At 39.6% G+C, this 27,864-nt stretch overlaps 1 protein-coding gene across 2 annotated transcripts; it reads left to right on the top strand.

The window, feature by feature from the left end:
• The first annotated feature begins 576 nt into the window (after positions 1-576).
• Positions 577-26,338, top strand: SUPV3L1 (Suv3 like RNA helicase). 2 transcript variants are annotated; one of them, XM_060034884.1, is made up of 15 exons: positions 577-891; positions 6,459-6,536; positions 6,927-7,034; positions 8,389-8,503; positions 9,655-9,823; positions 11,846-11,957; positions 13,995-14,072; positions 15,371-15,462; positions 16,663-16,843; positions 17,627-17,720; positions 18,461-18,680; positions 20,350-20,430; positions 20,787-20,963; positions 23,452-23,600; positions 24,259-26,338. In XM_060034884.1, exons 1-15 carry the CDS (start codon positions 618-620, stop codon positions 24,692-24,694), a joined length of 2,364 nt encoding a protein of 787 aa, XP_059890867.1. In that variant the 5' UTR covers positions 577-617; the 3' UTR covers positions 24,695-26,338. The 2 variants fall into 2 exon arrangements, with proteins under 2 accessions (XP_059890867.1, XP_059890868.1); XM_060034885.1 differs by lacking the exons at positions 577-891; positions 6,459-6,536; positions 6,927-7,034; positions 8,389-8,503 and having other exon boundaries at positions 9,669-9,812; positions 24,259-26,337.
• Positions 26,339-27,864: the final 1,526 nt, after the last annotated feature.

Here is a 27,864-nt window from a genome sequence, read left to right as displayed (position 1 = left end):
ACACGTCATACAAGGGGTTTACCTAAGAATTTGTGGAACAAAATTCCTTAACAACGGTCCTGAAGGGCAGATCAAGTTATGTTCTCTAACGCCTTCCATCAGGAAACGAAAGTTAATAATCTAAGGAACTTTTGGGAAATGCTCTTCAAAGCTTCGAGTCCGCAAGCCACGGTGGCGCCACAACCTAGAGAGTTGCGTCTCTCATCAGTCGCACCCACAAGGCTCTTGACCGTACTGCCCACGTGCTTCCGAACACTTACCCGCAGGGCCAGCTTGCGTCATGCGACACACCTCGCAGGTCCCGCCTCTCATCTGTGACATCCCCAAAGGTGCCAGATTATTTTTTTAAAGAAAGCTGGCTCCAATCTCCAATAAAAAAGAGAGAGAGAGAACAAGGACTTGCAAGCACTTATCTTCTGTGATTTTCGCTTCTAAGCTTTTCCTCCCCTTTACGAGCAATCTTCCGGCACTACTTTTTCGTTATTGATCGGGCGTCTTCCTGGGCAGCTCCGCTGTTCTGGGTCTTTGCGGGCTATAGGCACTGGCGCTGTGCGTCACTGCCCGCCGCCGTGTCCGCAGGCTGCTGCAGTCCGCCTCCTCTCGAGTCTGCGGTCTCAATGTCCTTCCCCCGGTGTGCCCTGTTGTGGGCTCGGCTTCCCCCGGGGCGCCAGCCTGGCCCCCGGGCAGCCATCTGCTCTGCCCTTCGCGCCCACACTGGGCCCTTTCCTGGGACTCTGGGGCGCGTTCCTGCCGTTGCCTGCGCCTCTTCCTCTGCCTCAGGAGGCTCCAAATCTCCGAACACGTCCTTGTTCGTGCCGCTGACTGTGAAACCGCAGGGCCGCAGCGCTGACGGCGATGTCGGGGCCGAGCTAACCCGCCCTCTGGACAAGAGTGAGTGCAGGAGCTGGCGAGGGCGGCGCGGGTGGTGTTGCAGGGCCCGCGAAGAAGCTTACCCCCGCCCCCCCCCCCGCCCTTCCCCTGGAGACCCGAGGTCCCCTCGAGCGTTGTCATCGTGCCTGTCACTGTCTGCCTCCCTTACTGGCGTGTGAGCCCTTCAAGGCTTGGGACTGTGTCTTATTGATCCTTTGATGTGCTGCTCCAGAAGTGGCCTTCTCCCTTTCACTGTTGTCCTGTGAATGGTTTAAGCCCTCTTGTGATGGGACGATTCACCTTTTTCGAGTCGTTAGGTGGACGACTGATTTCTAGTGTACTCTTTCTTCTCCCCCGCTACCCAGAACTATTGCTCCGAGAAGGGACAAGGGAGTGGGGCATTGAAAAGCCAGAGGAAGATTTCTTTCAGGAGTTTTTGTCATTGACTGGGTACCTAGGCAAACCAGACACTGTGTTAGGCTGTATGGTGGTTGCCAAGAGGAACCAGACTCACATCCAGATCTCTTCCGCTCCAGAAACTTACAGTCTCGTGGGGAGGAAGGACATATGAATGGCCAGCTGTAGTACAAGGTAGAACGTAAGGGTGTGCTCACCGAAAGTGGTAGGTTCCCTGGTCATCCGGGGCTCCAGAGGGAAAGGAATCGCTTAGCATCAGTAAGTGGCAAGATCTAATCCTATTGCTCCCTTGCAAAACATTGTTTAATGTTTTTCCATTGTTCCCAGTTTAAAAGGGTCCTCAATCCCTGCCTGATCTGGCGTGGGTACCTGTTGGAGAAGCGTTGTTGCCAGCCACTCTCCTTGTTTCAGTCAAACTGATGAAATGTGCACTTGTGCCCCAGGGCTTTTACACATGCTACTCCCTCTGCCTAGAATACATCTGTAATTCCATCTTCTTCTTCTTTTTCTAAAAATAACAATGGCTAATACTCAGTGTTTGCTAGAGATAGGTACTGTTTTAAGCATGTGACCCGTTTAATCTTTACTGTAACTCTTATGAAGTAGACAGTCTTTACCCCTGACACTTATCTAGTCATGCAGTAGCACATACATATACTTATGTATTATGTAAACATATATATTATATATATTTTTTTCTGGTTGATTGTAACACATACATATATGTATATAAATTATATGTGTATGTGTATTTTTTCTGGTTGATTGTAACACATTTAGCCCTGTGAACATGATTGACTACAAGTAGAAAGATGGTGCATATTTGTGATAGTCATTACAGCACTTAAGTGACTGGCCCGATTTACAGTTTACTTACCTTTTCTCCATTTCCCAAATGGTAAAATGAGAGTAATATTTTCTTTGCTTACATCTCTGGATTGTGAAAGTCATGATAAAGAGTTGGGCAAAGCACTTTGAAAAGTGTAAAGGGGTGAACAAATGTAAACTAGTATCACTTGTACTAAACATTTGCTATTTGAAAAATGGAATTACCCTGCAGTAGAATCTGTGATGTGTGGAAACTGGGAAAACTATCACCCGAGGAGCCCAAATAATCCATCCCAACTATATAGCATAGGTTGATGTGAGGATTTAACAAAATACTTTTTTGGGGTATCATATAAATAAAGGTTCTAAGCCTCTCTTTCTTTAGGCTGTTAATAACTGGTGTAAAATTCCTTGGATGTATTTTTACTCATGATCAGCTGGTCTCACCAGATTAGTGTTTTGAAATCTTTTGGGCACTGTTATGAATTTTTAAGTGTTTGGAAGTTCTAACAATGAAGTGCAGCTACCTTTGATGGCAGAGTGGCCCTGCCCTTTCTTGGACAGCTGACTAAGCTGGAAGTTTTGGGTGGTCTCAAGTGGAGCAGTGAAGGAGGAAGGTAGCACCCAGGCACTGAGGTAAGCTAGGTGAGCCCTGGCTGACCATGGGTGATTGATGTACCACACATGATCTCTTTCTGATTTTTGATTGATAACTGGTATGTTTACAGGACGTGACAACAACAAATAATATTCATGGTGAATTTTATTAGCAGTTGTGACTCCTAGGGAAGGTATCAGATTAATTGAGACAGGTTGTGGTAGTTTCCTCATAGATGCTAGTAGTTCTAGATGGGTAGATGCAGATTGGAACTTGGATTCGTAGGGTTGAAGCCACTCAGCTCCGTATTAGTAAAGTGAACTGGAGTCAGAGTTTTTGGGGAAGCTTGCTTGTCAAAACACCTGGATTGGTATGTTCTGGCGAATCACTCACGAAGTACAGAATTACGGTGTAATGCTAAGGGGATCAAGATTATGGAGACAGTTTCTGCATAGGGTATTAGGCAACACTTTTCTGCCCAGAGCACAGCTAGCTTCCTGGATGAGAATCATGCTGTTGGTTACAAGGGGAACCTTAAGAAAGAACAGAAGCCTAACGAAGTCATTGTAATTTGATGTAGGTGTATCAGGGATAGATACATTTGAGGGTGTAGGGAATAGTCATCTCTCACACCCATCACCTGAGAGAGATGCAGAAGGGTCGGAGGCATTTGGCCTAATGCAACTGTCTGCTGCAATAGGGACAGTTTCAGTAAATCTAGTACTATTTTTTATAATTCCCTTTGTGATGATACAAAAGGTTCATCATGAGTTCAACCACTACTAGAACAATATTTCAGTACTTCTTCATATTCAACAAGAGTGGTAATACTAGTTGTAATATTAAAGGGGTGGAAACTAAATGCCACTCCTAGGTGGTCTTTGGTACAGTCTCTTCAGGATTGATTCTCCCTTTCCTTTTTGGATCCTAGAGATGTTCTGATCTATTCTGATCACTTCTCCCCACCTGTGTTTCCACTGTAACTTTGGCATTTCCAATTCTGTTTTGAAGAGGTTGAGTTTTGTACCTTTCCACCTGCTTCTCCAACCCTCAAGTGATCATAGAGCTTTGATGTATTAAGTAATGGGCTTCTAGTTAATTACTGATAAGTACAGTGGAACAAGCAAATTAAAGCATTTTAACAAAATGGGTAAATCATAAGGTTTAAGCAGTCCCAACTATTAGTAGTAGCTACTTCGTTCTTCATCGAGATGTACGTGGAGTGAGTAAAGTGGATCATTTTTGTGTAAAGACTCATGTGAGGTACATTTACATTTTAGAAGAGAACCTGTTATTAAATCCCAAACTCCCATTGTAGGAAGCTGGAAGAAAGCTATTAATTGGTTAAAAGTTGTAGTACTGAGTCATTTCTACTGTGGCTGAAATCTAGAGAGTCTCCTTTAATCACCGTTAATTTAAATGAGAAGTAACTGTGATCCCCAAATCAGGTCATTCTGTTAAGAACAATGAGACAGGGACTTCCCTGGTGGCGCAGTTGTTAAGAACCTGCCTGCCAGTGCAGGGGACATGGATTCAAGCCCTGGTCCGGAAAGATCCCACATGCCATGGAGCAGCTAAGCCTGTGTGCCACGACTACCGAGCCTGTGCTCTAGAGCCCGCGAGCTACAACTGCTGACCCCGTGTGCCACAACTACTGAAGCTTGTGCACCTAGAGCCCATGCTCTGCAACAAGAGAAGCCACCACAATGAGAAGCCCACACACCGCAACAAAGAGTAGCCCTCGCTCGCCACAACTAGAGAAAGCCCGCACACAACACTGAAGACCCAACGCAGCCATAAGTGAATGAATGAATGAATGAATGAATGATTTTTAAAAAGAACAATGAGACAGTTAAAGCTTAATTTTTATGAAAAACAAAACTATGTTTTCCATATACTTCTGTAGTAGATTAAATTTTTTTCCATGCTATTTCCATTGTGTTAATGTTTTTGCAGTTATCTTTTAAATTTTAGATAAAAGAAAGTATTGATACAGAGAAGCTTCACTTTTAGTATGTGGGTAGTATTCATTTTTTAAAACAGCTGTACAGTATGATTTACATATCATAAAGTTTATCCATTTAAAGTGTGTAATTAAATGGTGTATTTGCAGGGTTGTGAAACTATCACCATAATCTAATTTTAGAACATTTTCATGACCCCAAAAGAAATCCCATACCCAGAAACAGTGACTCCCCATTCCCCTAGCCCCCACTCCCCTCTGCCCAGCCCGTGGCAACCACTAATCCACATTCCCTTTCTGTTTGGACCTTTCATATAAATAGTATACAATACGTGGGCCTTCCTGACTAGTTTCTTTCACTTAGCATGAGAAACCTCATATTTCTGAAGCATTTTAAATTGAGTGAAGTATCATAATTCTTGCATAACACTGGAGTGTTAGTTACAGAAAATGGATTAATTCTAATAAATGTGATGTCTTCAGTTTGTATTGAGTTTATAGGTCAGCAGAATTTCCCCAAGCAATTGCATGTGCCTTTTTTGTCACTGATTTTTCCACTATTGTAAAGAAACTGTTGGACCCACTGGGTACAAAGTAACAGAAACCCAGAAATATCAGGATGGCTGCCTGTGATAGTAGATATGTTTGTATGCATCTTACATTTAGTTGTGGGCAAACCTAATGGCTAAACCAGCGACTTTGAAATTCTCTCATTCTGCAAAACAAAGTTTTGATAGTGAGATGCTTTATTCAGGCTTAATTTCTTCAGTGAGTGTTGTGTGTGTGTTGTGGTTGGATGCAAGTGCAGTTGGTACTCTGGTGGGAGGCAAAAATACAGGCCACCTGGCCTTTCTGTGTTTCATGAGCAAAGACTGTATCAGTTTTGGCCTGCCTTCCCAGAAATGTAGAGGGTGTGGCTGGATTAGTAAAATGTTTATCTCTACAGAATAATGCAGTAGTGTTTTAACATGTGCAATGTTAATACAATCTCAGCTTGATTATTTTCCCACGTACCGCAAAAAAAAATTAAAAAAAAAAAAGTATTTTCACCTGTAAAATTAGGGACTCTTAGTGGCATGTTATTTCAGCAGGTATCTAATCCAGCCTCCACTATAGCACAGTAATTTCTCTGCTGTCACCCTTGAAATACAGTCATCTAAGCCTTGCTTGAGTACTTTTCAGTGACAACGAGCTGGCACTTTTGTGAGACAACCCCTTTTCCCTGTTCTCATTATTAGGAAATTCTTGTATAAATTACACTGAAATCTGTTTCCTTCACTTCCCACTGACTTTAGTTATGCCATCTAGAACAAAATATGTATAATCTGTTCTCCCTAAAATCATCTCCAAGCTAAAGATCATCCCTGGCTCCTTTAGTCATTCACACGAAAGCATAATGATCTGGCCCTCACAGTATTGGTTATCTTTCTAGATACCTTTAGCTGCTCACTATTTGATGTTCAGAATGGTTGTAAGTAAACAAAACAGAACATGGTTATCTAAAAGTGGTCTGATGGAGGCTAGGGGTGATGCTAATCCTGTAGCACCTTGCTTAGTCTTCTGCAGTATTACAGGAATATTGCATTGTTTGACTTTATACTTTTTCTAGACACTATTAAACTATAAAGAGTTTGTGATCAACTAAAACCTTCAAGTTCTCGCAACACTCAGTAGACTGCTGCCTTGAGTGTTATGACTTCAGGTTTCTTTTGCTCTTTGGGCATTTCTCTATCTGGAAAACAAATGTTAAACATATGTTAAATTTTTATATCTTTCTTCCAGATGAAGTAAAGAAGATCTTAGATAAGTTTTACAAGAGAAAAGAAATTCAGAAACTGAGTGCTGATTATGGACTCGATGGTAAGGCTAATAAGATTTCCATTAGAGACATCTTATTACTGCTTAGATTACAGCTTTGTCATTGTTGTGTGGGACCTAGTGTGGCCTGGACATACGTATTAATACATAGTTGTAATCTAGAGAATGTCCCTGACTTTTGCTTCTCTGTAGGCAGGAGATCGGCAGGAGGCACCTGGGGAGCCAGACACACGGCAAGGGAGCTGTGTGTTCAGCTTTCCTTCATGCGCTACTAGAATATCAGTTTTAGCCCGGATCATAACAAACCAGCTGTACTACAAGAAAAGAAAAAGACACTTTGATGAGTTAGGTGTGACGTGTATATGTATTTTTTAAAATGAGAAATTAAATGAAAACTAAGTCCTACCTGTTTTGATTTTGTGTTTCCCACAGCTCGTCTCTTCCACCAGGCTTTCATAAGCTTTCGAAATTATATCATGCAGTCTCATTCCCTGGATGTGGACATTCACATTATTTTGAATGATATTTGCTTCAGTGCAGGCAAGTGTTTAGAGACTTTTTAAAATCCTGTTGAGCATACTTTTTATTTCTTCCTATGTTTATTTCTCTAGTTAGGGCGTATTTGCTTTAGAATAAACCCTGTTAATATCCTCTGTAAATAATTCAGTGCTTTCGTAGGAGGCCTTCTAGGTCCTTTTGCTTTTATAGTGGGTCCCTGAACTGGTTATTAAATCACCCGTATGTCTTATGCTGGAGGAAGACTGGGGTCTTCATCTGTCATTATCTGCTCTTCACTATGTAGTAATATATAGGCTACAGTGAAATAAACTCTCACACAAGACAGAATTAATACATAACAGATTCCATCTGTTTCTGCCACTGGCTTGTTTCTCCCTCATATTAGGACAAAGCTCTTGCTATAAAAGATAAAAATGTAGGAACATTGGGCTTCCCTGGTGGCGCAGTGGCTGAGAGTCCGCCTACCGATGCAGGGGACATGGATTCGTGCCCCGGTCCGGGAAGATCCCACATGCCGCGGAGCGGCTGGGCCCGTAAGCCATGGCCACTGAGCCTGCGCGTCCGGAGCCTGTGCTCCGCAACGGGAGAGGCCACAACAGTGAGAGGCCCGCGTACCGCAAAAAAAAGAAAAAAATGTAGGAACATCGTTATTTTGTTCCCATGGGCAGTTTGGCTTTGGTTATATTTTTAAGTATTTGACTATTAGACTTTTGCCCTGGGCCAGGCACTGAGGTAGAACCTGGACACAAAGCAGAATTGGACACAACCCCACCCTCATCAGAGCCACTAAGGTGTGGAGACTTCTTGCTGAGGCGTCAATTCACTTTCATGTTTTGTCTCTTAGTGGTCTCTGTAGTTTAAAAAATACTTGGCACCTGTATTTCTCTTCAGTAACCACAGGCCTTCTCTCTAATGTATATTCCCAGGTCCTTTGTTTTTTGTTGTTGTTTGTTTGTTTTGTTTTGACCGTACCATGCCACTTGCGGATCCTAGTTCCCCAACCAGGGATCGAACCCGGGGCCCCCTTGCGATGAGGTGCCGAGTCCTAACCACTGGACTGCCAGGGAATTCCCCCAGGTTCTTTGTTTTTAACTTAACTTTCATCAATGCTGATCTTTACCTGTTTGCATAGAAGAAGTGGAACGTGGTTGTTGAAAGCCAATTTTCTGTTTTCCTGGAAAATATAAGTGAAATGAGGAGGAAAATGTAAGACAAAGCAGGACCTCAGGAAGGGATAGAGTTCCTTGTTTTAGGGTTTTTCTTTTTATTCTGGCAATGCCCCCTTAATTTAGCTCACTAAGAGTAAAGTTCTCATTCAGTGCAGTTATGGATAGCATTTAGATTGCACATATTAATGCAGTGTTTTATTTTCCAGCTCACGTGGATGATTTATTTCCATTTTTCTTGAGACATGCAAAACAGATATTTCCTGTGTTGGAATGTAAGGATGATCTACGTAAAATCAGTGACCTAAGAATACCACCTAACTGGTTAGTTTCTTTATTTGTAGATTTGCAATTTTCAGTTTCTAATCTTGGAAAATTAGTGATCATTATGTACTTTTATTGTATGCTGGATGATAAATCATAAGTCATCTAGATTGTTTTGTTTTCTCTAGAAGAGTGGGCAGTTTTGGCAGGCAGTTAACTGGTGTCTCCCCTTGAATCCTAATCAAGTTTGGTTTAAGGTTTTATTAGGGCGGATCTAGAGTAGCCCTTTAGGGTGTCATCCTTACAATTCAGGTGTGGCCTTCCTGGTGTCTCAGCTGAATACGCTATTAATGAGCTCTCCCCTCCACCACTGTGGCTGGAACTCCAGCATCTCCTAGCACTTTGCCACCTCTTTGAGACTTTCCACTCAAACTCTTAGCAAGCTGTCCTCTGTTAGGAGGACATGCTCAGCCCAGCCCTTGGCCAAGGACCCAAGGAACTCCCACACAGACTTCAAGGCTCCCCCTCTATTGCACCCTTTTTTCTCTTTCACACTCTGGCTTTCAAATTCCAGCTGCTTCAGCAGCTTTGAACTTGATCTCTACTGCTCAGCTCAGTGGGACTTTTACCTTGCTTGGGTTCCACCTCCCTATGCCCTACTGGGGTACAGCAGGGCTCATCTCAGGTGTTCCTTTCTTTTGGGGCTTGTAGTCCTGCACTGCCTCCTGTCCATGTCCCCAGGCAGCTGCTGTATATATTTTGTCCAGTTTTGTACTTGTTTATGGTGAGAGGGCAAGTGCTCATGGCCAGAAGCAGAAGACTCAGTCATTTTATTGTATATGCTGAAATTCAGAAGCCTAGGAATATTTATTTATAGGGCATATGTAGAGCTGTGGAAATAATGTGGACAAATCTCTGGAGCTGTTAGCAGTTTAAACTTATTTTAGGTAACTCTTGGGGAAGGGGATTTATACAGTGGCAAGAATATCCAATAAATTAATTTGCATTTGGATTTTTCTGTCCTCTAGTTAGTAAATGCTATTCTCGGAAAGCAGTCATTTTAGTGTGGATATGAAGCTCATCATTTAATTTTTCAAAGATGCTATCTTATGAATGTTAAGAGGATGTTTCCTTGGAATTTTTTTCATTTAATACCTTTGCCAGGATTTTGAGGTTAATGGAATTAAGCTGTTTACCTACTCATGTTCTAGGTACCCAGAAGCCAGAGTCTTACAGCGGAAGATAATATTCCATTCAGGTCCCACGAACAGTGGAAAGACTTATCATGCAATCCAGAAATACTTGTCAGCAAAATCTGGAGTATATTGTGGCCCTTTAAAATTACTGGCACATGAGATCTTCGAAAAGAGTAATGCTGCTGTTAGTATATTACCAAATATTCTCTCTTTTTCTTGTTAATTTGGGGGAGAGTAGAGTGAAGGGGGTAGAGGGGGAGGGCGTATGTAGTAATTTACTGTTAACAAAAAGTGCCATCTTGCATTGCATCTAACAAGCCATCAAGTGTAAGATGTACTGTTATTTTATGTAAAACTGAGAAGGAAGATGATGCTGCCGACTGAATTCTGACATGCCATCCATTGTTAAGAGGTATCCTGGTTTCAGAGATACTAAAATGTGAAAAAACGTGTGTATCAGAATGAGTGAAATACAATATTACAGAATATTTCACATATACAGAGGAATGCAGGGAATAACATTCAGATAACCTGAGTCCACTACCCAACTCCCATCAGATTCAAGAAATAAAATATTATTGGGGAATTCCCTGGCGGTCCAGTGGTTAGGACTTGGTGCTTTCACTGCGGAGGGCCCGGGTTCAATCCCTGGTGGGGGAACTAAGATCCTGTAAGCCACGTGGCACAGCCAAAAAAAAGAAAAAGAAAATATTGATATAGATGAAACGCCCTCTGAACCCCTTCTTTGTCTCCTCAGAGTTACCCACCTACTCTGTTGTATTCAATTTACCTTTTTTTAAGATTAGACCTTTGATGCTGTCAACCAGAACTAACGATAAAGACTGAGAAAAGGACTGAATGCCCTGTGGTCTGAGGCATCATTTCAGTAAAGGGGCCATATTTTAGTTCATTGTTTTATTATGATTTTATAATGAAAGATTAACCCGTTTTGGTAGGCGATTTGCATTCTCTTTTATTATGTTCTGAATAATTTGTGTAATTTGCATACATAATGCCTCCTTATTCGTAAATACTTAAAGTATTTCCACAGAACAAAGACTTTCTTTTACATAACCTCAGGGTATTCATCTAAAGTAGGACATTTAATATCGATAGAATTCCATTATTTAATCCACAGTCCATATTCAAATTTTGCCAGTTGTCCTATAAACACTGCCACCACTCCATTTCCCCATCCCCCCCCACCCCAGCATTCTGTTCAGGGTCTCCCGCTGTGTTTTATTGTCATGTTTCTAGTACAATTCCTCAGTCTTTCTGTCTTTCATAACCTTTACATTTTTTTTTTTACATCTTTATTGGAGTATAATTGCTTTACAATGGTGTGTTCGTTTCTGCTGTATAACAAAGTGAGTCAGCTATACATATACATATATCCCCATATCTCCTCCCTCTTGCGTCTCCCTCCCACCCTCCCTATCCCACCCCTCTAGGTGGTCACAAAGCACCGAGCTGCTCTCCCTGTGCTATGCGGCTGCTTCCCACTAGCTATCTCTTTTACGTTTGGTAGTGTATATATGTCCATGCCAAACCTTTACATTTTGAAAGACTACAGGTCAGTTGTGTTGTAAGTTGTCACTCAGTTTGGATACAACTGGATGACAGTTGGATATGTATGCAAAGTCTGATGTTTCCTCATTAGTTTCAGGCCACTGTGGAGACCAGCTGTTCCAGTTTGCCTGGACTTTCCCTGATTTAGCACCAAATGTTCTTCATCCTGGGGAACCCCTCAGTCCTTAGTGGACGGGGGTGGTTGGTAACTCAAATACACCATAGCATTGATGTTGGTCCTTCTCAAAGAAATATATTAGGAGGTCTTTATATTCTTAAATTTTATTTATGATATTTTTCTTGAACATAGAAACAATTTCATTTTAATAAACTAAAATGGTACAGAAACTATTGAAATAGTACAGAGGTAAAAAGTGAAACTGCTGCAATTTCTCATGCTTTTGTTATCTGAGAATTTAGCTGATTTGAGATGTTTCCAAGTTTACATAGGTTATATAAGAGAGTGGCTTTTGCTTTCTTATTAAAATTTTTTTTAAAGGATTGGGGATATTTTGTTTCAACTATTAGACAAATAAATTTGATGTAATGGAGAGAATACTCTATTAAACATCCAAAACTTCTTTTTGCTATTGTTTTCAAGGTGGAAATAATTCCAGTTTTCTTTTTGTCATCTTAGGGTGTGCCATGTGACTTGGTAACAGGTGAAGAACGTGTGACAGTAGAGCCAGATGGGAAACAGGCTGCCCATGTTGCTTGTACTGTTGAGATGTGCAGTGTTACAACTCCTTGTATGTATACACCATTTTAAAAACTGTATGGTTTAGTATTTTTTTATTTTAAAATTCAGATGAACATATGGAATGTGTTTTTTATTGTGAAACAAATTTTAAATTGAGACAAAGAAAAGAATAGTACAGCAAATACCCAGGACTTACCACTACTTAAAAATGCCAAACTTTCTCTTATGTTTGCTTTTGAATTTCTTTCCCTTTTTCTCATAAAAGAACTGAAATGTCACTAAGTATGAATTTTCCTTTGTGTCGCTCCCCAGTTCAATTCCTCTCTCCTCTTTTGATCCAGTTGCTATCAAATATTTGGTATATACCTTTCCTTTTTTTTTTTTTTGGTATCACTGTTATGTATTCCCTATCAATACTGTGGATTGTGTGTTTTAAAACATTTACATGATTATCATATTGCATTATTATTCCACAATTTGCTTTATATTTTACACATTTTTTAGATCTAGTCTTGTATACATATACATGTATCATGAATATATATCACATTTATTCATTTAAATTGTTATGTAGTATTCCATATTATGACTAAAATTATTCATTCCTCTATTAAAGAATATTTAGGTTGTTTAACGTTTTTCACTATTACACATAGTACCACAGAAAACTTCTATTTAATTACTGTAGTTTTGAAAGTATTTTAAATGAAAATTACCTTTTTCCTTATTATATAGGCAATCATTTCTTCATTATAGAAAACATAAAAATAAATGCAAAGAGAAGGAAAAAAAAAAATCTCCCAATTCCACCCATCCAGAATCAACAAGTATTAACCCTGTGGTGTATATTTTCTAGACTGTGTTTGTATTGTGTATGCATTATACTTATGTGTGCATCGTGAGTGTGTATATTAAATAAAATAGGGATTATATATTATGTACTATTTGGTAGCTTGCTTTTTTCATTTTAATAATCTTAACTTTCTGAGTAAATGGATAGTTTTCCAAAAAATCCATTTATTCTAAAAGTAATACATTGTAAAAATTAAAATAGCACATATAAATGAAAATTCCTTCTTCTGTGCCCTCTTTTCTAATCTTGCTTGTATACGCTCAGATATGCTAGTAATTTTTAATCTGATAGTTTTTCAGTATAAAATTAGCTTTCTTTTGTTTGCTAAATGTCGTTGTGGGCACATTAAATTTTTCCTTTTTTTAAAATATGCTCCTTGCAACTCCTTGGTATTTTGGGAAGCAAACTAAAATATAATTTATATGACTTAAAAAGAATAAAATAATATGGTTGGAAGCATTTTGGCATTAGAAAATAAAATGAGCCACTATTTTTTTTTTACCATAATAAGCTTTAAAACCCCTAAGAATAAGCAGAGCTGGAGCTCAGGGAATTACACGTTCTTCTCTGGTTCTCCTCCTGACACCCGTCTGGATTCCTGAGGTGCTTCGTTTTACTGCAGGGTTATCTACTCCTTGGTCCCAGGAGCTACTTCAGTTGCTGTGTGGATGTGTTCTTATTAGGCAGATTCTCCAGGCTGCCTCTGAGATTGCAGAAAATAGGACAACTGAACCTGTTCAGTTTGGGAGACAGTGCAGTAGAGACGGTCTGGGTTTGAATTTCACGGTTTTAAATCTTACACTAGGGCCAGTGACTTAACTTCTCTGGGTCTCAGTTTATTCTTCTGTAAAATGTAAATGTAGGGGAATTCCCTGGTGGTCCAGTGGTTAGGAGTCCTCACTTTCACTACGGAAGGCATGGGTTCAGTCCCTGATTGGGGAACTAAGATCCTGCAAGCTTCACAGTGTGGCCAAAGACAATTATTTTTAATTTAAAAAAAAAAGATGAGATTAAAAAAAAGGAAATGTAAGTAATAATGATACTTACCTAATGGGTTTGTTGTGAGGATTAAATGAGTTGTAAAGCACTTAGAACAAGCCTGCTAGAAACGAAGCACCTAATAAGTAATGATGATGATTATGGTGGTATTGAAAGCTTGCATTTTGGTATTGTGGTTTGTTTATAATACTATTGAAGTAGATTGTCTTGCTCATGATAACTTTTTATTTTAAGATGAAGTGGCCGTGATTGATGAAATTCAAATGATTAAAGATCCAGCCAGAGGATGGGCCTGGACCAGAGCACTACTAGGTTGGTGGTCTTATTGCTATAAAACCTGTGCTTTGTGACATCTGCACTGGGATTTATCTGCATTTATCTGCTTGACATTGCCAAATAGAGCCAGCTAGATTCTCTCTTGACACAAATCCATCAAAAAAGTCAGCTAAGTGTGAGCTTTAATTTTCTAAGTATTGTTCTAATAATGGGAAGTCCATTTCTTCTGTCATAAAATTAGCATAATCACTTAATTAAAGTGTTCAAATCTTGCCATATTTACACAACCACTATTAACATTTTGGTGTTTCATGGCAGTCTTTTTTCTCATGTATATGGTGTTTTGTGAATATATAATTTTTATCTTGCTTTTTTTTTCAGTTCTGTTGTTTCATAGACTTTTTTTTCATACCACATATTAATGTTGCATGTTCTCCATTGAAGAACTGTACTACACAGTCGTCCTTTTGGTATTTGTGGGATGTTGGTTCCTGTACCCGCACAGATACCAAAATCTGCAGATGCTCAAATCCTTTACAGTTGGATGGCTTCTGCAGCCATGAATTCAACCAACCACGGATTGAATATGCTCAATCCGCGGTTGGTTGAATCTGCAGATGTGAAACCTGTGGATGTGGGAGACCAGTTGTAATTTGTCCCAAAGAGTTGAACATTTTTCTCTATTATTAATGATGCAGTAAAAATCTTTGTAGGCGTTAACTTTTTATTCATTTTATTACTTCTTTAGGATAGGCTCCTGGAAGCGAGGTCCATAGACATGAATGAACGTTTCTCCTGCTTGATATTGGAGTGAATTTTTGATCAGCATGTTGTAGGGCAAGTGTTTTCAAATTTAAAAACATAGGTAAACTTTCTGTAAACAAAGAGTATACACTAAAGCCTGTAATATAAAATAGATGAAAGTGGATACGCTCAGGGGTAAGGAGCTTGGAGTTTCTTCTACCTAGCAGCCCCCAGCCTCTGAGGCACCTCAGTGATTCCATGGAGCCTAATTTGAAAAAAAAAGTATAGGACTAATGTTCAGTATTAACCATCAAAATGCAGGTTCTAGTACAGGCTGGCTTCATCCTCTAGTAGACTCAAAACCTTGGCCAAAGCAATTTAAAAACCCCAAGATTTATAAAAGTGGTGATAATTTTCGCCTAGTAGAAGGTTTTGTTTTGAGGTTAGAATCATAGAGATAATATGAAAACACTTAGTGAAGTTGTAAAGCAATAGGTAAGCAAACTTAAGGTATTTTTGGTATGTAGAGTACTGCATATTTAATTTTATATCTTTAAAATTTTAAGAAACGCCAATTTTGCATTTAACAGGACTCTGTGCTGAAGAAATCCATTTGTGTGGAGAATCTGCTGCTATTGACCTGGTTACCGAGCTTATGTACACAACTGGGGAAGATGTGGAGGTACTAGATTATACACTTTTTTTTTTTTTTTTTTTGGCTGTACACGGGCCTCTCACTGCTGTGGCCTCTCCCGCCGCGGAGCACAGGCTCCGGACACGTAGGCCCAGCGGCCACGGCTCACGGGCCCAGCCGCTCCGCGGCATATGGGATCCTCCCGGACCGAGTCACAAACCCACGTCCCCTGCATTGACAGGCGGACCCCCAACCACTGCGCCACCAGGGAAGCCCCTAGATTATACACTTTGTTCTCAAGGTGGCATAGCAAATAGCCCAGAGTACCCAGGCAGTGGCTTCATAGGCCCCAGATGGTGGCAAAATCTGAACTTGAAAGATTAGCATTTCCTCGTAGTTGACTAGATCATACATAGTTGGTTGACCCTCATGAACTAAAGTTCTGACTGCGTGGCTGTCACACCCTAAGTCTCCAAAAGTATAAGGAGATTCCTTATCTTTTCTTGACAAAACCTTTTGGAGTTTAAACAGAACTCTTTAGAATTAAATAAATCAGCAATGTTGGAAGTTGGAGGCTCCAGCAAAAGTTTGTGATTTTCAAAGTCTCAGGTGTCAGATATTGGGGACTTTGATATATATCTGATTGGTAGAGACAGTTTGTACCCTTTTTCAAATTCCTAGAGTAGGAAGCCACTCCTTTCCATTTAATCCTACTTTTTGTTTTCTTTACCAGACTTCTGTAATAAAATGAAGAAATATTTTTAAATTGGTCCATTACTTTAGTTTTGTGCTCAGCTTTCAGGGAGAGATAGTGGAATGTAGTGGAAGAAATTCTGGGTTCCAGTCTTGGCTTTGCTGTTATTCACTTTGTGTTTTTAAGCAAATCACAGAAGGCTAGAACTGGAAAAATCCTCATCAGACCTGATCTTTTATTAGACTCTATTTTATTCTTTCATAAAAGGGAAATAATATTAACCTTTCTGAAATTACCACGTTGCCATAAAAATCAAATATATGTGAAAGTGCTTTGAAAATTTATGAAATCCTCTGTAACATTTTGTTAATTTAGAAATACCGGTGAGAATGGATGGTAATATTTGTAATATCAAAATAAATGTTTTTCTGTATTTTCTCTTGAAAAAGTTGGAACTTATCAGTTTCTAGCTACTCTTGATTGTGAGTTTTTCACAATATTAGAAGAAGCTGAGTTAGGTATGTTATTTTACAATATCATATCGTTTATTGTAGGTTCGAACCTATAAGAGGCTTACCCCCATTTTTGTGCTGGATCACGCATTAGAATCTTTAGACAACCTTCGGCCTGGGGACTGCATTGTCTGTTTTAGCAAGAATGATATTTATTCTGTGAGTCGACAGATTGAAATTCGGGGATTGGAATCAGCTGTTATATATGGCAGTCTCCCACCTGGTAAGTATTGGCTTTCATCATGACAAGATATGAAATCTCTTGTTTTTGCCATTTATGTTGAGATATGTCTAGAAAACACAGTAAAAGATATGAATTAAGTTGCTTGGTGTGTAATTTATTATAGGTTATATAAAATAAATATTTCTCTAGTCATCTTTGTGGTGATAGAAGTATTTTAATTATTTATAGCTCTTGTTACTTGCTATTATTAGACTGTATTTTTAAATGTTGAGCTGATGATTTTCTTACAGAAATGTCATTAAAATATGAACTTGGTAATATTCTTAAAATATTACCAGAAGTCTATTGATGAGTGTCCTCAGAAATGATAAGAGGATTGTGTTGCTCTTTGTGGGGATACTTAAAGGAATGGAAATAAAGGATAACTGGCTCCTTGAGAATGTAAAGAAATAAATTTGAAACAATAAGAGTTTTATCCATAAAAATGGAGAGTAGGAGGTAAGGGTTTCCAAGATTTAGTTAGTTACTTAGTTACTTAGTTACTTAGTTAGTTAGTTAGCGGTACGCGGGCCTCTCACTACTGCGGCCTCTCCCGTTGCGGAGCACAGGCTCCGGACGCGCAGGCTGAGCGCCCACGGCTCACGGGCCCAGCCGCCCTGTGGCATGTGGGATCTTCCTGGACCGGGGCACGAACCCCCGTCCCCTGCATCGGCAGGCAGACTCTCAACCACCTGCGCCTCCAGGGAAGCCCCCAAGGTATATTTAGTGTGATGTAGTAAAAGGTTGAGAATACTGATTTAACATAAACTGTTGCTGTTTTAGGGACCAAACTTGCTCAAGCAAGAAAGTTTAATGATCCTGGTGATCCATGCAAAATCCTGGTTGCTACAGATGCAGTTGGCATGGGACTTAATTTGTAAGTAATCTGTTTTTAATAATCATGGATATTCAGTGGGTTAGATGGAAATTAAAAAAACTTATAATTGGCATTAGAATGACCAAACACTTTGATTTAGGAGAATGGATATTATAGTATAGGTCTGAGATTTATCTTGCTCACACCTGTTGAGGGAATAAAATGAAAATATCACATAACATTTGGACTTTTGAGTGCTGCTTCCTACCACTGCTAACCTATTACATTACCTCACTTGATTTTCACTGTCTCAGTCAACAAGGGTGTGTGCCTGTTGGGCGTGTGGGGCCAGCCACTGTGTTTAGGGGTTAACAATATTAAGCCTGAATATTCCGCTCTGGGGAATGAATGCAACTGTACCTTTATGCATGAAAGAACTATTCAAAGCCATTAACAGCAGTCAGTGTTTAAAAGTAGCTTAAGAAGGCTTTATGTGGTTTATTTGTAAAAAAGTTATTTTCTAGAGCCTTACTGAGGTATAATTTACATATTATACGGTTCACGCATTTTAAATGTATAATTTGATGATGATTTTTAGTAAATGTACACAGTTGTTAAAAAATGCTATTTAAAGGGAAGAAAAAGAATTACCAACAAACCCTTTTACCTTACTTTGTAAATAGTGGGCAATATTCCAAGTAGGCCTAAACTAGAATTAGAGTGAGCATTTCTGTAATGAATCAAATGATGGACAGTTTTTCAGACAGCAGTCCGTGACATCAGTTGTATTTCTGTTTCAGGAGCATAAGAAGAATTATTTTTTACTCCCTTATGAAGCCCAGTATCAATGAAAAGGGAGAAAAAGAAATAGAACCAATCACCACCTCTCAAGCCTTGCAGATTGCTGGCAGAGCTGGTAGATTCAGTTCAAAATTTAAGGAAGGAGAGGTTACAACAATGAATCGAGAAGACCTCAGTTTATTAAAGGAAATTTTGAATAGGCCTGTGGATCCTATAAAGGTAAGGTGTAACATAGTAATTGCTACTTCTCTATGGAGGACAGTCATTCCTTCCTTCACTTACTTTCCAGACTTTTGCCTTAGACACCTGGAAACAAATAAGCAAAAGAAAATTTTGTGCCATGAAAATCATGTCAAGAAAACCCTGCTTTGGACTTCCCTGGCGGTGCAGAGGTTAAGAATCCACCTGCCAATGCAGGGAACACGAGCTCGAGCCCTGGTCCGGGAAGATCCCACATACCGCGGAGCAACTAAGCCCGTGCACCACAACTACTGAGCCTGCGCTCTAGAGCCCGTGAGCCACAACTACTGAGCCTGCGTGCCGCAACTACCGAAGCCTACGTGCCTAGAGCCCGTGCTCCGCAGCAAGAGAAGCCACCACAATGAGAAGCCCGTGCACCACAGCAAAGAGCAGCCCCCGCTCACTGCAACTAGAGAAAGCTCGTACACAGCAACAAAGAACCAACGCCGCCAAAAATAAATTAAGTAAATAAATAAAAAAATAAAGAAGAGAAAACCCTGCTTTATTGCTTTTGAGAGGCCTAATAGAGACCCCTTTGTTAGAGAATGGTATGCAAGTGAAAGATTCAGATTTTACAAATGTAGCCATAATATAACAAGTTTAGTAAATCTGATTTTCCTTTAGTTCTTCCCATAATCTAGCAGTGGGTGGGGATAGGGGCACAGTTGCTTCAGGTGGGCACACACTATATCAGCAGACTGAAAATTGTGAGAAGCTCGGAAGTAGAAGAAACCTTTGTGTGGGGGGCAAAAATAGCATTAAGCTATACAAGTTCGAACCAGTAAGGACAGGGTTAAATTTTGGTTAGTGTAGTTAATGAGGCAGAAGTGTACATGTTTTAAACAAACTTACAAATTAAAGTTTGCCTGGAAAATTCACTAATTAAGGCTCATCTGATTTTAGTGAACCCAGGTAAAAGGGTATATAAATGAGAGAATGCAAGGAAAAGTTCCTGGAGGAAAGCTGTGGTTGAAATCATTTCTGTAGCTTTTGTTAAGAGTGCAGCTGATAATGGATCTCCCCCACCTCCCTCCTGTGTAGCTCCTTTCTTTTTTTTTTTTTTTTTTTTTTTGTAGCTCCTTTCTTGTCTTCATCGTCTGCCTCCCTCCCATGACTCATCTCTCTCTCCTCCTTTCCTCTTTCTTTGTCCCATTCCTTTTCTCTCTTATTTTCTTGCTTATACTTATTGTGGGCAATTCTTAACATTGTGTAAATATACAGGTAAAGAGATAGCTGACCTTCAATTTAGACATTTTCTCTTTATGTATATATGTCAGTTTTATTGCCCTGGATAAAGTGATTGGGTTTTCCTTTTTCGTTTTTGTTCAGTGGAGAGAATTGGGACCCCGGAAACTATTTGTGGTACTCTATCAGATCATCATAGATTTTAGAAATATAACTAAAATATAAGCAAAAGATTAATTACTCAATGGGTATACTTGATTAGTTTTACTAAATCATCTCGTCAGCTTTCCCAGTTGGTAATAAATGGCAAAGTATGATGCTTTTCTCTGTTTTACTTAAATTCTTGTCCCTTAACTCGTTTGGCAATAGCTTAACCTGAATATAGGACTTATCTTGAAATAACTTAAGAAAACTTATCCTTAAAAAAAAAAATAAACTTATGGTCGTTTTTTCTTTACTAAAGGCAGCTGGTCTTCATCCAACTGCTGAACAGATTGAAATGTTTGCCTACCATCTCCCTGACACAACGCTTTCTAATCTCATTGTAAGTAGAAACTCTTACATCGCTTTTCTAAAAAGGTCAGTATGTCAGACAATTACTGGTTAACCTTGTGGACATGAATGGATAGTCTGTTTTTGTGAAGTTGCTGTTTATGAAGTTTATCTTGAAAGCGGAAACTTTCTCTCAAAATCTTTTGGGACTTTTGTCCTGAGGAATTTTCTGAGTATTTTAGGTCGGGAAGGCTATGGGGGAAGTCTGTTAGCTTGAGGAGGCAGTGAATTAAGCAGGCCTTTCTGGAAGTCTGTTAATGGATTAAAGTGATTGTCATTTATAGACTTGAGTACTTTATTCATGCCCAGCTAGGTAGTCCAGTAATTTAATATATTTTTTCCCCCCAGGATATTTTTGTAGACTTTTCACAAGTTGATGGGCAGTATTTTGTCTGCAATATGGATGATTTTAAATTTTCTGCAGAGTTGATCCAGCATATTCCATTAAGTCTACGAGTGAGGTATGTTTTCTGCACAGCCCCTATCAACAAGAAGCAGCCTTTTGTCTGTTCTTCATTGTTACAGGTAAGCCTTTATCTTTGTGATATTTTGAGTTGTTTCAGGTTGATGCATTTTCCCCAAACAACAGTTTGTTATTCAAAATAAAGAAATAAGAGAGTACCCTTTAATATGAGGTACTGTGTACGAACTTAAATAAAAATGGCTCTTTTTTCTTACAGATAATTTTTTGGGGGAAGGAGGTCTTGCTTTGTATTTGGGCTTATATGGTAGCCTTTTTGAAGAAGCTAAAACAAAAATAATTAAACAGTTTTTTCGAGGAAAGGGGTCTTTGCCTGATGATATACTTTTTCCTTATTGGTGTTGGGTAATATGTTTTGGAAGGGAGGTGGCTTTGGGGTCAGTAGTGGCCATAGTATTCAGTTTTCTTAACTATCAGGCATTGGGCCGGGGATGGCTGTCTTGTGTGAATTTGGTGCCAAGGTTCCAGCCTCTTTTCTTTTAACTCATTTGGGTAGGGATACAGATCTCTAACTTCTGAGCACAAGATTCACCCAAACAGGGGGACTAGGCAAAGGCAGTAGAAGCTGAACTTCCAGTCTCCTGCCGTGTCTTCTCACATCTCTGGGCCCTTGCTGTCCCTCTTGCTTCTGCTTGGAGCGCCCACCCCGCTAAATCCAAAGGTCTCCTCTTTGCATCTTTTCCTGATTCATTGTTGTAGTTTCACTGCCATCTTCTTAATAGATGTTAGCTTTCTGCATACTAGCTCTGTTTTTACCAAATCTAGTTATAAGCTTATGTTTTAAATTACTTTAAAATTACACAAATAATACATAAGTACTTTTTTTGTGTGAGCAAAATTAAAACATTAGAGAAGGTTAAATTGGGCTACCACCTTCAGTCTCAGTCCTCTGGCATAACTGCTATTATCAGCATTGTGTATCCTTGCAGACCTTTTCCGTTACATTTGCCTACATACCTGTATGAGTAGAAATTCTAGTTTTTGTTGGGTGGGTGTGCTTTCCCATAAATGTTACAATGAATTAGTCTGTAGCTTGCCTTTTTCTTTTTTCCTTAATGTGTCTCAGAGGTGTTCCGTGTCCAGCTATTTACTGTGTCCAGCTATTACCAGCGCTCTGTTTCTTAGAGCTGGTGTTTGTGAGAGAGCTAACTAGCATAAGGTTGAAGTTTATGGAACAAAGTCTTAAACTTAAGAAACTGGCCTGGATGGAGCTGGAGCCCATGGCCCTGACCCCATTTACACCATCCTTCAAGCAGCTACCCTAATAAAGCGGAAGCATATTACTAAGGAGTAAGGAGTCTGGAGCAGTACAGGTCAATAGTTGTTATGTGTTGTGTTTACAGATTAAAATGTGAAATCTAGAGATATTTCTTTTTTCTTGATCTCCATTATTACTGAAGTAGAAAGGAGCTCAATCCCACTGATGGTCTCTGATGCCCCTTAGGAAGTTGTTTTGAAACTGTGTTCCATGGCTCCTGCATGGGCCTCTCTCCCTCCCCGTCTCTGAGCAGCTCCATGCTTAGCTGTTTTACATATGGGCTTCCATTAGTTGTTTGTGGCCAAAAATATTAAAGCCACTGCCTTTATAAGAGAACTTTTTGGCATGTCCTGCTTATTAGTAAGTTAGCGTGGTCACATTTACATTCTTCATGGCTGTCCTACTTGGCATTTATTAAACCTAGAAGAATGCACCAGACTGAAATTAATAAAATTGTGACATTATTTAACCACAATTATTTGAAAACTGCCCTGCCTCTCTAAAGTACTGACCTTGCTTAGGTTAAGTATTTAGAGATAATTTTCCCTAATTAGGAAATGAACCATTTGAAATCACCTTATCCTTGAAGCTAAAGATTTTAAACTTCTGCTTGATAGTTCTTGCATGGTTTTATTTCTGTCTCCTGTAGTATATTGTGATGCATAATAATGCCTAGCATTGTCTGGGAGGCGGCATATTCTCCAAGAGTGTCGTGTGGTTCAAGAAGGAGGTATAATGGTCTTATGGTAATGAGGAAGCTGAAGCACAGTGGTGACTTGGCCAAAACTATATAACTAGTAAAGAGGTAGTCTCTTTACTAGTTTGACTGACTCATGACCAACCTTGCACGAAGCCACCTCAAAGAGTTTCTTTATAATAAGTGAGGATATTAAAAAATACAAGCTCACATTTGAAGCTATAGGACTGTTGCATGAAGGAATGAGAGTCTTTGGGTACTGTCTGCCTAGAACTTAGAACATTAATTGTTCTTAAAAGTTAATAGACAGTCCCTGGAAAGCTAGTTCATGTATATATTGTTGCCCTGGTTTTGGAAAAAAGAAGGAAATCATGTCTTTTTTTTTAAAAAGTACCTTTATAAGATATTAAATGTTCTCTAAAATACAGAAAAGTATAAAGAAGGAGAGAAACCAGCCTGCCTATTGAGATATAGCCACAGTTAACATTTTGTTGTGCTGTTTTTTTTTTTTTTTCTGGTCACAGACTGAAGTGAATTCTGATTGTTTTACCAAATTCGTTTCTTCTGTTTCTCTCAGTTTGCCAGGCAGTATAGCAGGAATGAGCCCCTGACCTTCTCATGGTTACGACGATACATTAAATGGCCGTTACTTCCACCTAAGAATATTAAAGACCTCATGGATCTTGAAGCTGTCCATGATGTCTTGGATCTTTACCTGTGGCTAAGGTACCCATGTTTTCCTGTATGCACTCTCATTTTTTAAGTAATAGGGTGAATCAAAGGTTTTATGATGGTCTTTTGCACTTTCAAATTAGGGACATATTTGCAGGGTGCTCTATTTTATGTTTATTGTCCATTAAGGCAGTTGAGCCTGGTTTATACCTATTCCAAAAATGACTTAAGGAGTTCTTACGATTCTAGTTAAGATAGGTAGGTGAGAAAGTCCCCTAGATCCTTGTGACGCAAATGGTGATCCCTGGACCAAAAGCATTGTTATCAACTGGGAGCTTGTTAAAAATAGAGAATATCAGACCCACCCAAGGCTTAATCAAATTCTGCATTGTAACAGGATCCTGAGGTGACTCATGTATACATTGTGATTTGAGAGGTACTGCTGTAGATCAGTGATTATCAAAGGTGGGGGCATGTCCCACTAGGGGAGCATATTGGAATCATTTAAGATATGAGCAAGGACCGACTCTCATAACAACATCTTCCTCAGGTGTGTTGGCCGAAATAAAGGTTGAGCAAAGGCACTGGACACAGTTTTGCAAAAGCAGAATATTTGGAATGAATCAGTGTTAAGACGTAGTTACTTCATTGAGATTAATCCAGTGACTGCGGTAAGAGCTGTTCCTATAATGTAATATGTCTTTTTTTCCAGCTACCGGTTTATAGATATGTTTCCAGATGCCAGCCTTGTTCGAGATCTCCAGAAACAATTAGATGGCATTATCCAAGATGGTGTACATAACATCACCAAACTGATTAAAATTTCAGAGGCACATAAACTGCTGAATTTGCAGAACTCATCAGCAGAAAGCCAGTCCCGTTTGTCAGGAATAGTAAAGAGCCGAACTAGAAGGAATCATGGCACCAAAGCTTTAGGGAGTAAAGCTGCTGAACCACTTGGCTCTGGTGCAGGAGAGAAATCCCTTGCTTCCAGATTGGTGCAGCAAGGACTCCTCACTGCAGACATGCTGAAACAACTAGAAAGAGAGTGGATGACACAACAAACTGAGCATGGCAAAGGAAGAACAGAATCTGGGACTTCCTTAAAAGGGACAAGAAGAAAGAAGAAGGAACCCGATTCAGATTAGTTTTATTTTTATTTTTGCAAATAAAAATCTATTTTAAAATCCTTTTTTCCTCATATGCATTTACTGCCTGCTGTGGTACTGTGGCTATCTTTTACTGGTCTTTTTTTTTTGCTAAGAAAAATTAACTGTTAAGGATAACTAAACTGCTGTTTGTTTTGTGTCTTAGAGGATTTATTTAAAGATTTATTTAATGGCCATTTGTAGTATAGCACTAAGACAATGTACTATAAGGAACTCTGCGTGGGAATAAAATCAGTTTGGTGAATTGTTTTGACCAGTTTCCTATACCTTTGCTGAGGATGTCACAGGTAGAATTCTTTGACAGAGGTTGCTGTCTGTTGTACCCATGTACCAGAGGCTGTTCTAGGTGCTGGAAATACGCAGTAAGTGAGACAGATAATGTTCCTGCCCTTGTGGAGATTATATTTTGGTATGGTGACTGACAGGAATAAGTTAAATAAATAATGTCAGCTCTGTGAGGGCAAATATTGTTTGTGTAATTCACTGCCATATCTATGGTGCCTGGAATATAGTAGAAGCGCAAATGAATGTGAAATTAATAGATGTGATTTCAGAGATAAATGCTAGAAAGAACTAGAATAAGGGAAGAGAGTGGTAGTGGTTGGTGGGCTATTTTACATAGAGTGAGTGGTCTTCCCATGTCCAAAGGCCAGTCTGATGCATAGTGGCCTTTACTTGTCCAATAAAGATTTTAAGCCTTGGTTAGAGATATAGCTAAAAGGAGCTTAAGGACATAGTCTTTGGAGTTGGATAGATCTTGGTTTAGCTTCTCTCATCACTATGAGCCATCACTCTATGGCTTGGTCTCCACATCTGAAAAAGATGGACAATAACACCTACTTAGCGTTATTTGGGAGGTTAAATGTGATGAGATGCCATATAGCACAGGACTTGGTATACAGGAAGTGTTTTATAAATGAACCTGAAGGTTTGGGTTCATTCTGGGCTGTGAATTGAGCTCTTAGGTCATTCGAAGAACTAAACTAATTTCTTGAGCAACTGCTAAATCGAGGCTGACTTCAGACTAGGGATTAAACTGATTTGGTTGTAGTTGGGTCAAGGAGTAGCCAAGTTTACAGTTAGTCATCTCTCTGACTTTTTCTTCAGTAGTTCAGAGTTCAGATGATATTTAATTGATAGCAGTCTTTATTCTTCTAACCTTTACCTTCATAAAGATAAAGGCTGAACAGGCAGCACTGACTGTATATCTCCCTTACTTGTGGATAATCAATAGTGAAATGCCTGGAACGGCATATTTCTTTTGATATTTTGCGTTTGAGCAACTTTAACTTCTAGGACTTGCTTTCCACTGTGAATTAACGTCATGGCAGACATAGTCTATTCTTGCCCAGATGGTCTCAAGAAATACCCATGAACTGAACTGGATAATGGGTTTGGTCTCGTATTTACGTGATGAGATACGTCAATTAAGAGGGTTATTTTTTTTTCATAAATTTATTTTATTTTTGGCTGCATCGGGTCTTCATTGCTGCTCGCAGGCTTTCTCTAGTTGGCGGCGAGCGGGGGCTACTCTTCATTGCAGTGCGCGGGCTTCTCACTGCAGTGGCTTCTCTTGTTGCAGAGCACGGGCTCTAGGAGCGCGGGCTTCAGTAGTTGTGGCGCACGGGCTTAGTTGCTCCACGGCATGTGGGACCTTCCCAGACCAGGGCTCGAACCCATGTCCCCTGCATTGGCAGGCGGATTCTTAACCACTGTGCCACCAGGGGAAGCCCTTGGAGGGTTATTAATTCTCTCACTTTCTCCAGTTTAGAAGCTAGAATTGGTAAGTCAGAGAGGACACTTAGGCAAGACACTTGCAAGTTAAATGTTAGTGAAGCCTCAGATAAGAGGAGTGGAGGTGGGGTGCTGTCAGAGAAGGGCTGCTTGAACATTGAGCTACAGAGTGTTTATAAATACTAGTGATAGTTTACTTTTCACCTCTCCCGTGTTTGTGGGGGAGGGACAGCTCTGTGGTTAGGCAGAAGAAGAGATTAAAAGAAAGATGAAATCAGGTGAAACAAAACAGGAAAAATATAATTGGAATGGCCCTGAATAACTCTGTAGTGTGTTTAAAATTGTCACTGTGAAATCAGGTCTTCCTTCTCTGCTACAAGTTTGACATGTCACTTATCTTCCTTTGTGGGCTTATGGGGCAAGCTAAGTTCAAGGCATACATTTCACTAAGGTCATGTTTTCAATATTTCCAAAACTTCTTTTTTTTCTTGCAGTTTTCTAGCAGGTTTTGAAATACTTGCCTGAAAACCCTCCTTGGACTATTGTGGATTCAGCCGAACATCAGCATTGGGTATGGACTGAGGCTTAGATGCCGACCTCAGTTCCATCAGTACAGATCTGGGTAATTTAGTAAAATGTGGTTAGTACGTAAGTGGTTAACAATAATAACCAATGACTTGTAATGCTTTGTACATTGTTTATGGACGAGTGTGAGTATACAAAATGGAATTGGGTCTTTTGAAAAATGACTTATTGTGAATCACAAACAAAACTGTCATCACAAATCACCAAAAATTCTTACACCTCAGACCTGGGAGTCTGTAATTATAATGCAGTCATTCTTTGTGTGTCCAATTGAAAACAAAGCTCTGAGGATATAATGAAAAGTTGTGGTTTGATAAGAGAAGCAAATGGATAAATGAATTAGGCTGTTACCCTACTCTATTTTCAAAGGTTGTAAAATACATAAACTTGAACAGAGATAACAATGTTTTTAAACATGCTTCGGAGCACTATTATCTAAAAGTCTGTCACTCAACATAGTAGGACAATTCCAACAGAGACGATAAACAGTAGTTGTCTTAATGGGCAGAAAGATGCCGGAGAAGGGGAAAAAAGCTTTTGAAGTAGGATCGGGTCTTGAAGACTGAATTTAAGAAGGTACTTTTGGCAAATTTGGGTTGAGGAGGCGTTTTGAAGTCCTTTAAAGCTACGCTCTTAGAATCTGCCCAGAGATTCAATATCATGTGCTCCTTAACGAGTCCCGGCCTTTGAAAAGCCCTTGGTGCTTATAGAGGCTTGGGAAAGGCTTGTAACCTCAGTGACTACTTTGTTGTTGTTTTAACATCTTTATTGGCGTATAATTGCTTTACAATGGTGTGTTTCTGCTTTATAACAAAGTGAATCAGTTATAC

The sequence above is a fragment of the Delphinus delphis genome, chromosome 16 (genome assembly GCF_949987515.2).
Source record: "Delphinus delphis chromosome 16, mDelDel1.2, whole genome shotgun sequence".
NCBI classification, from domain to species: domain Eukaryota; kingdom Metazoa; phylum Chordata; class Mammalia; order Artiodactyla; family Delphinidae; genus Delphinus; species Delphinus delphis.
The sequence above is the reverse complement of the archived record's forward strand: the minus strand, read 5'-3'. Positions and strand labels throughout refer to the sequence as shown.